At 41.8% G+C, this 14,349-nt stretch overlaps 1 protein-coding gene across 1 annotated transcript in view; it reads left to right on the top strand.

Annotated features, from left to right (window-relative positions):
• Positions 1 to 2,702: 2,702 nt before the first annotated feature.
• The window catches only part of itga7 (integrin, alpha 7), a 107,442-nt gene continuing 95,795 nt past the window's right edge, over positions 2,703 to 14,349 (top strand). Inside the window, exon 1 of the mRNA XM_084317573.1 lies at positions 2,703 to 2,953. Coding sequence (XP_084173699.1) covers positions 2,739 to 2,953 — 215 coding nt within the window. The 5' untranslated portion in view covers positions 2,703 to 2,738. The remainder of the gene's footprint in view (positions 2,954 to 14,349) is intronic.

The following is a 14,349-nucleotide window of genomic DNA, read 5'->3' as shown; positions in this document are numbered from 1 at the left end:
TGGAAAAGCACCAATAGGGCACACCCTCTAATTTTTCGCCACTCAAAAGGGCACTTTAGCGTGCGTTTTTCAGCCGTGGGGGCACGTACTCCCCGAGAATGATCATAATTATTCTATTATGTCCTCATTCACATACAATTTTGCAAAAGCATGATACCTTTTTACAATACATGTTGTTATCTGCTGTGATTGCAGATGAACAATGAGTTTGCCAGCTCTCCTCTTATAACACCTCATGCCAGTAGAGGGCAGAGTGACCATAGAACACGGAGGAGGTTCATAAAACCAAATGGATCAAGAGGTATTTGGTCACAGTTTGATCCATGGAAGTCTATATTAAAACAGTTTCCCCAACTCTCTAGAAGACCATGAGCAGGCCAGACTGGGTGAAACTACACTCACCTGGGGTGGATTCTATGATTTCGCCATTAAATGGTAAATGGCTGCATTTTTATATAGTGCTTTATCCAAAGCGTTTTACAATTTGTTCCTCACATTTTACCCATTCACTCACACATTCACACACCGACGGCGGAGGCAACCATGCAAGGTGCCAACCTGCACATCGGGAGAAATTAGGGGTTAAGTGTCTTGCTCAAGGACACTTCGACACACTGCCCAGGAGGAGCAGGAATCGAACCGGGAACCTCCGGATTACCAGACGACTGCTCTACCTCCTGATCCACTGTCGCCCCATTCAAGCCATTAACGCTTGACGATCAGAAAGGCGGTAGTTCTTATCACTGCTCAAGGCCAACTTCACCTTAGGGTAGTCCAAACAGATCATGTCATACTTTCTGGAAAAGTATTCAGGAAAATCAATCTCAAATGAGTGAATGACTCACAAAACTACATGAATAGGGATTCCCTGAAACCCTGACCCCCAGTGTTTTATCTATAGCGGCATCTTTAGTGTGCAACAACTGGTGTGTGTGTCTGTGACGTGTGTGTGTGTGTCTGTGACGTGTCTGTGTGTGGTTTATTGTGTGGAACATTTGAGGTGAGCAGACTCAACAGACAGCTGCACAACGGCTGATAGGAGAGAGACAGAAATCAGCTGGTCAGAATGGAGCAGCTGTGGACATACGTTCCCATGATGAGGACAATACAGAGAGGGCATGGCTGAATTCTTGACTTTGTTAGGAGGATATAGCCTAAACTGAGATTCTGTTTGGTTCCTTTCTGGGATTCCCTGTCACTGTAAACATGTATTGTGTTAAAAAGTCATCACAGAGGTGCTCTATTAATAATGCACAAGTGAAAATAAGACTTGGTATTTGCCATGAGATATATCTTGTCAAATATTTTCCTTTCTCTGATATGCTTTGTGGGAACTTTCTCAATCTTCCTGATTATTTCTCTGTTAACATTGTTACTGTCACAACACGTATATTTCTCCCACTCTCTCCTTTCAGAGGACCTAGAGGTCTGTAATAAAGTTTCCTGGGTCACTGTGCACATTCCTCCTTTTGTCCTCCTGGTTCATTCCAGATCACTGCCAATGGAAGTCATGGGCTACGTCACTAGGCCTCTCAGACACAAGAGAAGAGGAAGAAAAAAAACAACGCCTCTGGATTATTGATCTTCTTTATTCCCATTAGTGCTGTCAATCTGTCTTCCTGATGTCTAAGCATTCTGTCTCTTTCCCTCTTTGTCTTTCTCACATCCACAGGCACCTGTACCTACGAGCCGGCCGGAGCGGAGATGCAGTCTGGATGGTGTGAGTTGAACAGATACAAACAGTCTGTCTCTCCCTATTCACCCCCGTCCAAGTGTCTTGACAACCTTGCCTGGTATTTTGGCAGCAGTCCCTTGAGTGTTGATGTCAGCTGAGGGAGAGAGGGAGAGAGGGAGAGAGAGAGAGAGAGAGAGAGAGAGAGAGAGAGAGAGAGAGAGAGAGAGAGAGAGAGAGAGAGAGAGGTTGTGGGGTGGGGGGTAGAGAGTGAGGGATTGAAAGAGCGGGAGGGGGAGGAGTGAGCGGGCTATTCAAGGCACTTGTCCTCTGTCTCCCTCAAGCAGGGAGAGCACAGAGGAGGGGGAGGCACACACACTGAGAGAGACACTGAGAGAGAGAGAGAGAGAGAGAGAGAGAGAGAGAGAGAGAGAGAGAGAGAGAGAGAGAGAGAGAGACACTGAGAGACACTGAGAGAGAGAGAGACACTGAGAGAGAGAGAGACTGAGAGAGAGAGAGACACTGAGAGAGAGAGAGAGAGACACACTGAGAGAGAGAGAGAGAGAGAGAGAGAGAGAGAGAGAGAGAGAGAGAGAGAGAGAGAGAGAGACACTGAGAGAGAGAGACACTGAGAGAGAGAGACACTGAGAGAGAGAGAGAGAGAGAGAGAGAGAGAGAGAGAGAGAGAGAGAGAGAGAGAGAGAGAGAGAGAGAGAGAGAGAGAGAGAGAGAGAGAGAGAGAGAGAGAGAGAGAGAGAGAGAGAGAGAGAGGGGGGGGGAGAGTCACACACGCTAGCCCAACGCACAGCCACATTTTCTCAGGCTGCTCTGCAGACTGACAGCACCAAACGGAGTCGGGAGCCAGAGAGAGAGATAGAGAGAGAGAGGATTGGGAACAAGGAGACATCTACAGAGGCCGGAGGAGAGGAGAGAAGAGGATAATTACACAGGATTTATCTGTTTCTGTTGTAGCTCTCTATCAAAGCCTCCGGGGGCCACCGGGGGAATAAGCCCTGTTCATTGACTGGACCGGCTCCCTCTCTTGCTCAAAGACCTGCACCCTGCTATGGCAGCCTCCGTTGGCCATGGAAACATGGAAGTCTCCATCCCAGCTCTCACTTCTCAGCCCCGGTGTCTGTGGGCTCTGCTGGCTCTCCTCAGTCTGGTCTCTGGGTTTAATCTGGATACTACTCACACGCTGCACAAGTTCGGAGATCATGGCACCTTTTTTGGCTTCTCTCTTGCACTCCACCAGCAGCTTACCCCGGAGCCCCAGAGCTGGTGAGTGGATATAACAGCATGTGTGTGTGCGCGCGCGCGCGTGTGTTTTGCAATTCATATATTTGTGAGGCAATCTTCACTTATTATATTGACTTATTGTTTTTGAGAATGCAGGCATACAGTATTTAGCAACAGTATTAGTCAGCATTTAATTCAGTCTTAGGATTCCCTCATTCATCAATACCACAGATGATTTAGAGCACTGCACTGGATGCAGTGGTTTGGTTGCAGTTACAGTATGTTCTGTGTGTACAGTAGTGAGGCACCCTGGCCTGGACACAGGTAGTAGAACATGATTGACAGGTAGATGCCAGCAGTGGGTGAGCGACGACCTGCTGAATCAGCAGATTGGCTACTTCTGACAAAAGAACAGTCATTTAGTATTCATGGGCTGATGGACATCCACAGACAGTAGTGTATGTAGGGGAGAACGGGGATGGTTGTCACACGGGTAGGTTGTCACATTCATTATATTTCACCACCAGAGGGTCCTGTCTCCCATATTTTGGTATTTAAATGTCCAGAATTGGGGTCAGAGTTCACCTACATTGTCATCTTTGGAATGAAACAGCTGAACTTGAGGTCATGAGGTGAGAGGACTTTTTGTGTTTTTCATGTCCATTTGTAAATATTCCGCTCCTCACTATTTCTCTTCTAGGCTTTTACACAATTGGTTTATAATGAAACAATTATTACCTTTAAAAAGTGTGAAGGGATAGCTATAGTTTAGATTGTTGTTAGCTAGCTAACTAGTTGTTAGATGGCTGTTAGCCTTGATGCTATCAAGACATTCCAGTTGGGGTTGGTCGTCACATTTTCTTTGGGGTTGGTTGTAGGCTATTATTGTTAGGCCGATTTATTGTGTTCTTATTTTGTTATATAGGATGGCCTAAAGATGTGTTTCCTGCTTATGTTCATGTTAAGATGCATTAAGTTATGTATTTGTCAACTTGTCAATGCAATTAAACCTTCAAATTTAGTTCTGCCTTTTTGTCTTCTTTTTAAGATTTTCCCATTAAAACACATGGTGACAACCAACCCAGTGTGTGACAGAGTGTCTTTGATAGGTGATTAACTCTTTGTTACAATACGTTGGAAAATGAGAGGGATACACATTTCAAGCCAACATCTTAAGCTTAAATTTAATGTAGGAATGACTATTGAAAGATGTTTTGATGATGAGCAATTCACACTAAAGTAAAAAGTGTGACAACTATCCCCGTTCTCCCCTATATAGAGGGCCAACGTGTGAGCTAGTTATTGTGTGTGTGTGTGTGTGTGTGTGTGTGTGTGTGTGTGTGTGTGTGTGTGTGTGTGTGTGTGTGTGTGTGTGTGTGTGTGTGTGTGTGTGTGTGCGTGCGTGCATGTGTGTGTGTCTGTGTGTGTGTGTGTGTGTGTGTGTGTGTGTGTGAGCATCATCGTTTCAAATAAGTATGTGAGTGGTGTGTGTGTCTGTGTGTGTGTGTGTGTGTGTGTGTGTGTGTGTCTGTGTGTGTGTGTGTGTGTGTGTGTGTGTGTGTGTGTTCTCTCATCTACTGTGTGTCAGCAGCTGTTATGGCTTGTTTCTCATAAGTCCAGATTTCTAGATCTAGAGAACATGAGTACATTATAACATCTGCTTGTAAACCTTCAGATATTTTTTACAGCTTGTCTATAAATAGGAAGAAGTCTTAATTTACCTTTCACAAGTGTTGCTATTAATATGGGATGAAGTTGAGTAGTTTGTTAGTTGTTTATCATTCTGAAAGGCATTTCACCTGATAAGGTGCCAGTGAGAAGTTTAATTTCCACAACACTGAAGAGGTTTATTCACTCTGTATACAGCGGTACTTTGAAGACATGCCTTTATCTAAGACATGACTACAGGAGCGTCACTGATGGGTACCGAATTCTGTACTTTTGAGGTACCGAACTGAAACACGTCGGTACTACCGAGTATCGAATCAAGTGAGAAACCAAAAAAAAAAAAAAAAATATTAATTTATTTTTTTTAACTTTTTTAACTTTTTTTTTAACTTTTTTCTTTTCATGTCAACGTTCACACGCACAATATATGCTTACCTAGGATTTGACTTGATTCAACAACAAAGCAGTCGGAGCAATGACAAGCCGAAAACTGTCGAAATTGTAGTTTGGATTTTTTTTTACGACTGAGGTAGGTAAATTAAATTTCTTGAGACTAAAGTACCGAAAAAAGGTACCGTTGGGTACCGGTATCGATTCACAGGTACCGGTACCGGTATCGGTTCAAATGTGAAAGGTACCCATCCCTACCAAATGATCATACCAAAGATCAGTCAGCTATAGAGGTATATCGCTGTAGAGGTCATAAGTCCCCCCAACCTCCATCTATCCTGCATTAGCACTGCAGGTCATTCCAAACAATTCCCTTTGGGTGGTGGAGAGGGATTGCAGCAGAATAAAATGTCCATCTGTATATATGAATATAACATGAATATAACACACCACAAGGTTAGTGGTAACACTTTACTTCAGGGGGCACAATAGGAACTAATGAGGAACTATGTTAGCAAACCATGGGGACAATTAGCGTAACTGATACTTGTAAGCTGGTAGAGTGGCAGAGCTCTTGAGACACAGAACACATGTCCTCCTTCACAACAGAATGATTGATATCAGTGAAATACCCCTCTAATCATCATAATCATCAAAAGTTTTGACCAAGTCACTGTTAGCCTTTCTCTACCCATGGAGCTGTTTTCAAACAGGAGTCTGTTTAGTGTTAATTTACTATGTATCCCCGTTAAGTAGAGCCATATTTAACCCTTGCCTCCTCAGTTTACCCTGGCTGGAGTCACCCTGTCGCCTGGTGGGTCCAGGAGAATGACATCAGCAGCCAGACGTCAGACAGACAGAGGAGCGGGAAGCCTGATGGAGTCATCACCCAGCCACCCATTTACTGTACCTGCCGACCAACAACATTCCTAGAACCTATTTTAACACTAGCTTCCCGTGTATTTGTGCAGCCCTACTGGAACCCATTTAGCAGTTCACTAGAAGGCATATTCTCGTCTTTTTAAAAGGATAGATGGCACCGGATTGTAATTCGTCTCTAAGTCAATTACAATCAGGAGAGACAGAAATTGGCTAAAGAGAGATGGAAAAGCACATCATGAGCCAGCAGCCTATATACTGTAACAAATAAGTATGTGGTATATAGTACATTAGTGAATTGAGCCACCAGGACCCCCCCCCCCCCCCCACATGAGAGAATATGTCTAGCATGTCTATACTGGAAGGCTAGGGCATGGGTAATGCAGTTGAAGCAGCAGTGAGTGATGCATTCGTGATGCTGACTTCATAGGTGCTGTTTTGATCTCACTACATTGTGAGTTGGCCCTTTGAGTAGTTATTTTTTCAATTACCCAGGCCTTATTTAAACATTGTCTGGAATGATGTTGACTACTACATTGATTTCACAGATTGCTTTAGTATTGAGAAATGTATCACTGTGCTGCATCCTCTCACCAGTCTCCAATCCAATCAATTCCAATAGGGCAGTGTTTAAAAAAAAAGGTGCTTTATTATATAAGACAGTGAGTGAAATCGAGGGTAGAGAGAAGGGGGGTGACATTCAACAAAGGTTTTAGGCCGGATTCAAACCCAGGACGTTGCGATTACATGGTAAGTGCCCCAGCGTGGTGAGTCACCAGTGTGCCCCTGGGCAAGTGGTTTAGCCTTCAAAAACCATGATACTATATAATGTCTTTTTTCAAAATAGGAAGCTCATAATTGGATCTTCATACTGAGGAATTGGTTGCAAACCGTACATTGTATCAAAAATGCTACATGTGTAACTGGCAGATGAAACTCGCTATCATTTTTGATAAGATGTTTGCAACCATTTCTTCAGTAGAATTAAGCATTACATCACGCGCAGGAGTGTGTTATGAGAATTAGAGCATGCCTAGGGGTGGTTGTTAGGCCCGAGGCGCAGCCGAGGGTCGTTAGACCCCCCTAGGCATGCTCTAATTCTCATAACACAGGACTACAAGTGGTGTAATGGCTTTTATACAATTGGCGCATTCATCCAACCTTGTTGCTATACAATAAACACACATTAATTGAAGATTTATTGACAAAACCATCCACAGAAAAAGTAGTTCCAAAAAAAAGAAGAGAAGTTGCCTCCGTGTGTAGAAGCAGCTCGGAGGTGCGCTGTTTCAAGGCATGCCATCTAAGAATGAAGTGAGCGTGTGTTATTGGATTGATTGATTGATTGATTGATTGAAAATTGTATTACAGATAGACAGTGGTTACATCTTTATACAATTGCCGAATTCATCCAACCTTATTGCTATACAATAAACACACATTAATTTAAGCATAATGGAGATTTATTCACAAAACCATCCGCAGAAAAAATAGGTTAAAAAAAAGAAGAGAAGTTGCCTCCCCAACTTCTCTCTTCTTTTTTTTAACCTACTTTCTATAGAAGCAGCTTGGAGGTGCGCTGTTTCAAAGCATGCCATCTAAGAATGAAGTGAGCGTGTGTTATTGGATTGATTGATTGATTGATTGAACATTTTATTAATGTCCGCCTTGTTTCGAACTGGTTATGCTTTGGCCCTCTTTCGAAGTCGGTTATGCTTAGAGTTTGGAATCAGGGCTGGTGGACTATCGCCCTGCTCTAAAGATAAACTCTAAGCATAACCAACTTCGAAAGAGGGCCAAAGCATAACCAGTTCGAAACAACAAGGCTTCAAAGCATGCCGTCTAACAGTGAAGTGAGCGTGTGTTATTGGATTGATTGATTGATTGAAAATTTTATTAACAGTGAAATGAGAGTGTCCTTTTGACGAATGGCATCTAACAATGACTCAGGACCAACCAATTACATAATCCAACATTGTGTAAGCAACTAACACATTCCACGTGACAGAATCGTTTTTGAATGAGTCGTTATGACGCTATCAATACATCCATTCATAAAGATTATTGTCCGCCATCTTGGTTTCATTCCTAAAAACTCAAATGGCGGAGTGATTGTAATTCGGTTGTAGGCGGGTTTTGGGATCACGAGCGTGTGTTATGATAAATAACAACGTCTAACTTGACTGTTTCAGCCAATCAGAATCGAGAAATGTGCATGCCATTGTATAACACGTTTTATTATACCGTGAGCTTCATATTTTGGAAAAGGACATGTATCATCAACTAAAACATTTGCCCCATTGAATTGTATTGGAGCTGGGTGAGAAGATGCAGTACAGAGTAGGGCTGGGCGATATAACGATAACGATAAATATCGCGATATATTGTAATAATCGATATCGAATATCGAAATAAAAAAAAAATCGAAAAATCGTTTTTTTTTTTTTTTTTTTTTTAATTTTTAATTTTTTTTACCTGCAACAGGGCAGTTTTAAAACCAGAGACAGTGGACAGACTTGTCTTTCTTGCCTGCAACTTAAAGTAATGGCTTTGCTTGTCCAAATGACAATACTGACCAAATTCAGATTTCTTTTTCTCTTGTCCATTTATTTTGTTTGCTTTCTAATTTAAAATACATTTTGAAACCGTCTGTACACAGTAGGCTATGTGTGCTAGCAGAACTAGACTCCAGTCACGAGTCACAGTGCACATGTGCGGTGGTTTGTCCACCAAAAAAGCGCCAAAAGATCGAAAATTAACGAGCAGAGCCAGAACTGTTCAACTCCTCTGGAGCCACAGCCAGCAGAGAAGCCGGTTTACTTTAGCTTTTAAACCAGCTGCAGCCTGAGAACTGGAGTGTGAGGGGATGTAACACTAAAGATGGCGGCAATGACAAAGAATTGCTGCAAAATAAACATACATCTGTTGTTAAAAAATTTTTTTTTTTTTTTTTTTTTTTTTTTTTTTATACTTATAACAATTCGATAATTATCGATATCGAGAAATAAAATAAAATCATCATATCGTTATCGCGATATGATTTTTTTCCATATCGCCCAGCCCTAGTACAGAGCAAGGTAAATGGTGAATGGAGTGCATTTAAATAGTGCTTTTATTCAAAGCCCTTTACAACTTATGCCTCACATTCACCCGTTCACACACCGACGGCGACCATGGCAACCATGCAAGGTGCCAACTTGCTCATCGGGAGCAGTTAGGGGTTAAGGACACTTCGACACGCTGCCGGGAGGAGCCGGAATCTAACCGGGAACCTTCTAATTACCAGACGACCACTCTACCTCCTGAGCCACTGTCGCCCACAAGCTAGGTTTCTCAATACCTAAGTGATCAGTGACATTATGGCCTGTACTAGTCAACATCATACCAGACAATGTATGGTTTACATTTTTAATGGAGCCTGGGTTAAACAAGTTTACCCATCCTGCTACATGTCAGTGTCATCAGAGTTCAGGTCCAGGGGTTTTGATTTCACAAGAGTTCAAGTCATGTCATCTCATCTCATGAGTTCTTCATTAGTTGAGGATCTAAAAGTAATTTCCCTAAAGCTCATCGTAATCAGATGCTATTGACTCATTTTCTCTTTGTTGTAACAAGGTTCAGGTTTCTGTAGCCTATGGGCCATATTGCATTGTAGTCATTGTGTGTTTGGCTACCTGACTCAGCAGCGAAAACGATATTGCTGCTTTGATGTGCTCACTCATAATGCTGTCATAATGCATGAGGCTGTGTGGTGCTAATAGGGTCTCTGACTAGTCATCCCCCTTTATAAACTCACCTTCCTCTTCCTTTAGGAAGGACAGGGGGATGCAGATTGGGTGAGACTGACTTGCAGAAGGAGAAGGGAGGTTTAATCCTTGAGCAACAGAGGCACAGGCATCCAACTTAAAATTCGGTAGCACTTTATAATAACACCCTGTTATAATACATTTATAAGGTATTTGTAGATAATGAACTAATCATGAACAAACCATTTATATACATTCATAAATGATTATTAAATCATTTATAACTATATTTGTATAATGAGTTATAAATAATGTAGAACTAATCTGTAAATGTTATACAAATATAGTTATAAATGATTTAATAATCATTTATGAATGTATATAAATGGTTTGTTCATGATTAGTTCATTATCTACAAATACCTTATAAATGTATTATAACAGGGTGTTATTATAAAGTGCTACCTAAAATTCCAATGGAATGGCATGCCTCTGGAAATATGAATGTCTCCCCACTCCATCGTATCTCTCAGGCCTGGCTTGTCATCATGGCTTGCTCCCCCCCCTTGCTGCTCCTTTTCACTATAGCATCAAAGGTCAAGGCATACTCCCGCTCCCCTCCTCACTCCTCTATACTCATATACTCATATACAGTAGCAGCGCTATTGTTGACTGATGCACTGTAAGGAGAACCTGGTCAGCCAAGGGTCGGAAGGGAGTGATAGTGATGCCCGACGTGAATGGGGAAAGGAGCCAAGATCTGGCATCCTTGTGTGAGATGCAGATTTCTGGATTGTCAGTATCCCTGAAGCTAAAGGCCCCGGTTGTGCTTCTGAACTCTTCTGCTGCTGTGGAGGTTGAAGGGGCGAGACCAGGGGGTATTTTAGGGCTCCTGGTGATGTGTGAGCCTTTGCTATTTATACTGATATGAGAGGCGCTTCCGCTAATAGCTCGCTGGCTGATGAAAAAAAGGAAGCCCCCTGTGCTTAACCTCGCCACTGTGTAGAGCTACTGCATGTTCCTATGTTGTTGTAACTAGTAATAGCCCCATATGCCAGTAACATCTTAAAAGGACCATTTCAGTTTGGAGAAAGAATCTAATGTAGATAAATGGAAGATTGCTCCACTTCTACAAGGTCCATTTGCATGTTCCTGGGCCCTCATTCATCAATGTGTGCGTAGAACATGTTCTATTTCTACACGTAAGCACGGAATGTAGAATCAGTGTACGCACAGGGAAGTCGGGATTCATCACACGTGCGTACGCAGGCTCTATGCTCCTCCGTGTTGATGAATACCACTTTGTTCTACCGTCAATGCTCGTGCATGATTATCCATATATGGTCATGAAAATGAGGAAACACCCCCCATGGGATGTGAAATAATGGACTGACCCGAGCGGAACTCTGAGAAACTCCACGAAGATTGTTCACTGCTGTCGAACCAAGAAGACACTATCGCGTATTATGGGATAAATAAAAGGCGGACTTGTAAACGGTGATGTCAGATATCAACGGCTCCCTAAGACCATTGCTGCAATTCTGCCTGGACAGCTCAAAATACTAATAAAGACCGTTCGTTGACCACTGTTTGGCGTTGGTTGTGTGTCATTATAACCGTGCTGTAATATGAATGCCTTTATTAGTTGTGTTCGATTGGCTATATGATTTTTAGAGGCATCTATTTTGTTGTCGGCTAATAAAGACCGCGCTGGAATATGACTGCTTTTTCCCGTGTTGTTTGATTAATACCCAGGGATTAAAGTTCTCCTCAATTTTATTCCAAATCGCGATGGATCTCCCGTCAATTTTCTACCTGCTGCATATGATTTCTAGAGGCATACTACAATCTATTTTGATGTCAGTATTGGGTAGCCTATATAAACAATAATATGAGAGCATATACAAGAACAATGAATCTCACTGCATGTATGATGTAGCCTGCCTTTCAATACATGAACTTGAATTCCATCATGTTTGTGTGCGGGACTCACAAGGCTGTTGTCACAATGGGTGGTACCGCCCGGTACAGTAATAATAACAGTCCACACAATATCACGATCCATGCCATAGCCTATGTTCTATTAGGACATGATCTGTGACGACAAATGTTCTAGAATGTTTGATTAAGATATCATACTCTGACAGCATGCCTATGATCAACAAAAACGCGAACTTGAATCCCATCATATACATAGTCTGTCCACTATCTGGTGTCATTGCAATGCGTTTTCCATTCTTTCTTATACAGTAAAAAGGGGGAAGAACACTATATTCATATGACTTGTATTCTGCTTACAGCTTCGAAATTCCACTTGTTTCGTTTAACGTAAAGCCTTTTAAATATAATCAGAACGTTCCCGTGTTTCGGCGGTCTGTGCGCAAAATAATAACGAGTTGAGCTTTATGATTTATGATGAATTGAAAATGGGGGACCCTGATGTAAACAAGACGAAAGTCTTTCTCTGGTCTGCATCCCCTTAACAATTGTATGTACTGAGCTGTACTGTACTGTACCCATTCTGCAATCTGTTAATAAACTTTTCAATCAATCAATCAATCAAGCTACGCGGAGCGCAGTCAGTCAGTAGCCTACACCCCGTATATTCCGATAACGCTATATAAACCATGCTGCATTCATTCTGAGAGAAAGATCTATTATTCCAAATGCTATTTATAGGGTTTTGACCATAATTACACTACTGTTGCTATTTTACAATGAACTATAATGAATTACGGTTCATACAGAACATCCAGTGTTATTATGCACAGAAGCTCATTTCCTTGTTGTAATAATATATTCTACCACTGGGCGCCAGGTACGCATGGTCCGAGCTGTGCGTAAATATAAGCACAAAGTCAAGTTCAAGTTGAAATTGATGAATCCCACTCTTTGCTTAGAAATGATCGTACGCACAGGGTAAGCACAAATCTGTGCGTAGAACACGTTGATGAATGAGGGCCCTGGTATCTAGGGACATGTAGATGTATTCACAGTGTCAGAAATATTGTGTCTGTTACTATGCTTGAGTGAATTGTAATGAACCAAAGGAGAATATCAATAATTTTCTTTTTCATCTTTGACGGTGAATAACACCATGCTAACATTGATCAGGCATGAACACTGAGCCACTGAGCTCATTCAGCACCCTCTTGAGATCAAGTGTACACGCAACATCTAAGCAAATGAATAAAGGGCAGATGATTTACAGTTATTTTTTTGTAGATACAGTACGAAATTTTGCCATCCGGAGTCCGGACACATGCCATTTTACTGTACAGATGTAGACGTGACAGAAGTGCTGCATTATCACCTGCTGTGTGGCACCGTGGCGTCCCTGACCGCCTGCCCACGCGCTACGATCAACGTGCAGAATTAGACTAAACACAAGCTGATAATATACAGTGCCCACATTTTAAACCATGATCACGGCAGCATAAAATAGCATGATGTTATCTGCAGATACGTTCAGTGCATTTCCAAAGGTATGTGAATCATATGTATACCCTGCTGCAACATGCCTATATGTACCCTGGAAAGCTTCCACATTTAGAATTACATGTCATCCATTTATATCGGTCCGAGTCTCGTGATTTAATACAAGTAGAGTGCTCTGACTTGGGTGGGGGAGGTCGGTGGTCCTTTTGCCTCACTGATGCCGCTTGTGAATAATCTATTAACACTTCTCACTGAGGGATCTCTATCTGGCCTTGGAGACATCTATTGTACGCAGAGTTCTATTATATATCATACACCACTATTATTGAACCTCTCGGGGCTGCTCCAGTGATTCCTGCCCCCTACCCCCTTTTAGTGGATAGATTTATGGAAGAGATGATTCATGGTAGTAATTTCCGTTTACTACGAATGCTCACATGTTGCTTCTACATGTGAATGCATCGTCCAATGTCTTTCTTAACCCTGCCTAGGGCTGTGCAATAAGTCAGTATTACTGCTTATCATATTTCAATGGGATCATATTGTGATGGTATTATAGTTTTTGTTATATATTGTTTGTGGTACATAGCTCTTTTGTCAAAATGTATGGTCAAAAGCGAATATTAACAACAAATTGTCATACGATCTGAAATATTTTCTGGAATGCTATTTTGAAATATCAAATACAGTTTTGATTTGACATCATCACACTTGACACCATCCAGTTCAATTATGACCGTGAGTTGGAACATGATTGGTATGTTATTGGTTGCATCTCTCAGTCTGTGTGTGTGTGTGTGTGTGTGTGTGTGTGTGTGTGTGTGTGTGTGTGTGTGTGTGTGTGTGCGTGTGTGTGCGTACGCACTACGCAGCATATCTCGCCAAGTAAATGACAAATATTTTATTTGAATTAATTTCTATAATTTTCCATTCAAATAGATATTCAGTATAATGATAAAAACACAAGGGCGTTGATACTACACAGCTTTGCTGTGTAGCATCTCTCTGGAGCTCTCTGGCCCCTGTTTACAACATTGAAATGCCATAGTGAACCTATTGTCATTGCTATACCTATGCATTTAAAACAATTGAAATAAGCCCTGCTCCCTCATGCTTAGAACCTGTTTCTAACATGCTAACATCCTTCCTATGCTTCCTATCATCCTTCCTATGCTTCATAACATCCTTCCTATGCTTCCTATCATCCTTATATGCTTCATAACATCCTTCCTATGCTTCATATAACCCTTCCTATGCTTCATAACATTCTTCCTATGCTTCATATAACCCTTCCTATGCTTCATAACATCCTACATAT

The sequence above is a fragment of the Notolepis coatsorum genome (genome assembly GCF_963971535.1).
Source record: "Notolepis coatsorum genome assembly, chromosome: 6".
Lineage (NCBI taxonomy): Eukaryota > Metazoa > Chordata > Actinopteri > Aulopiformes > Paralepididae > Notolepis > Notolepis coatsorum.
Note: the sequence above shows the minus strand (reverse complement) of the source record. Positions and strands in the feature narration are given on the sequence as shown.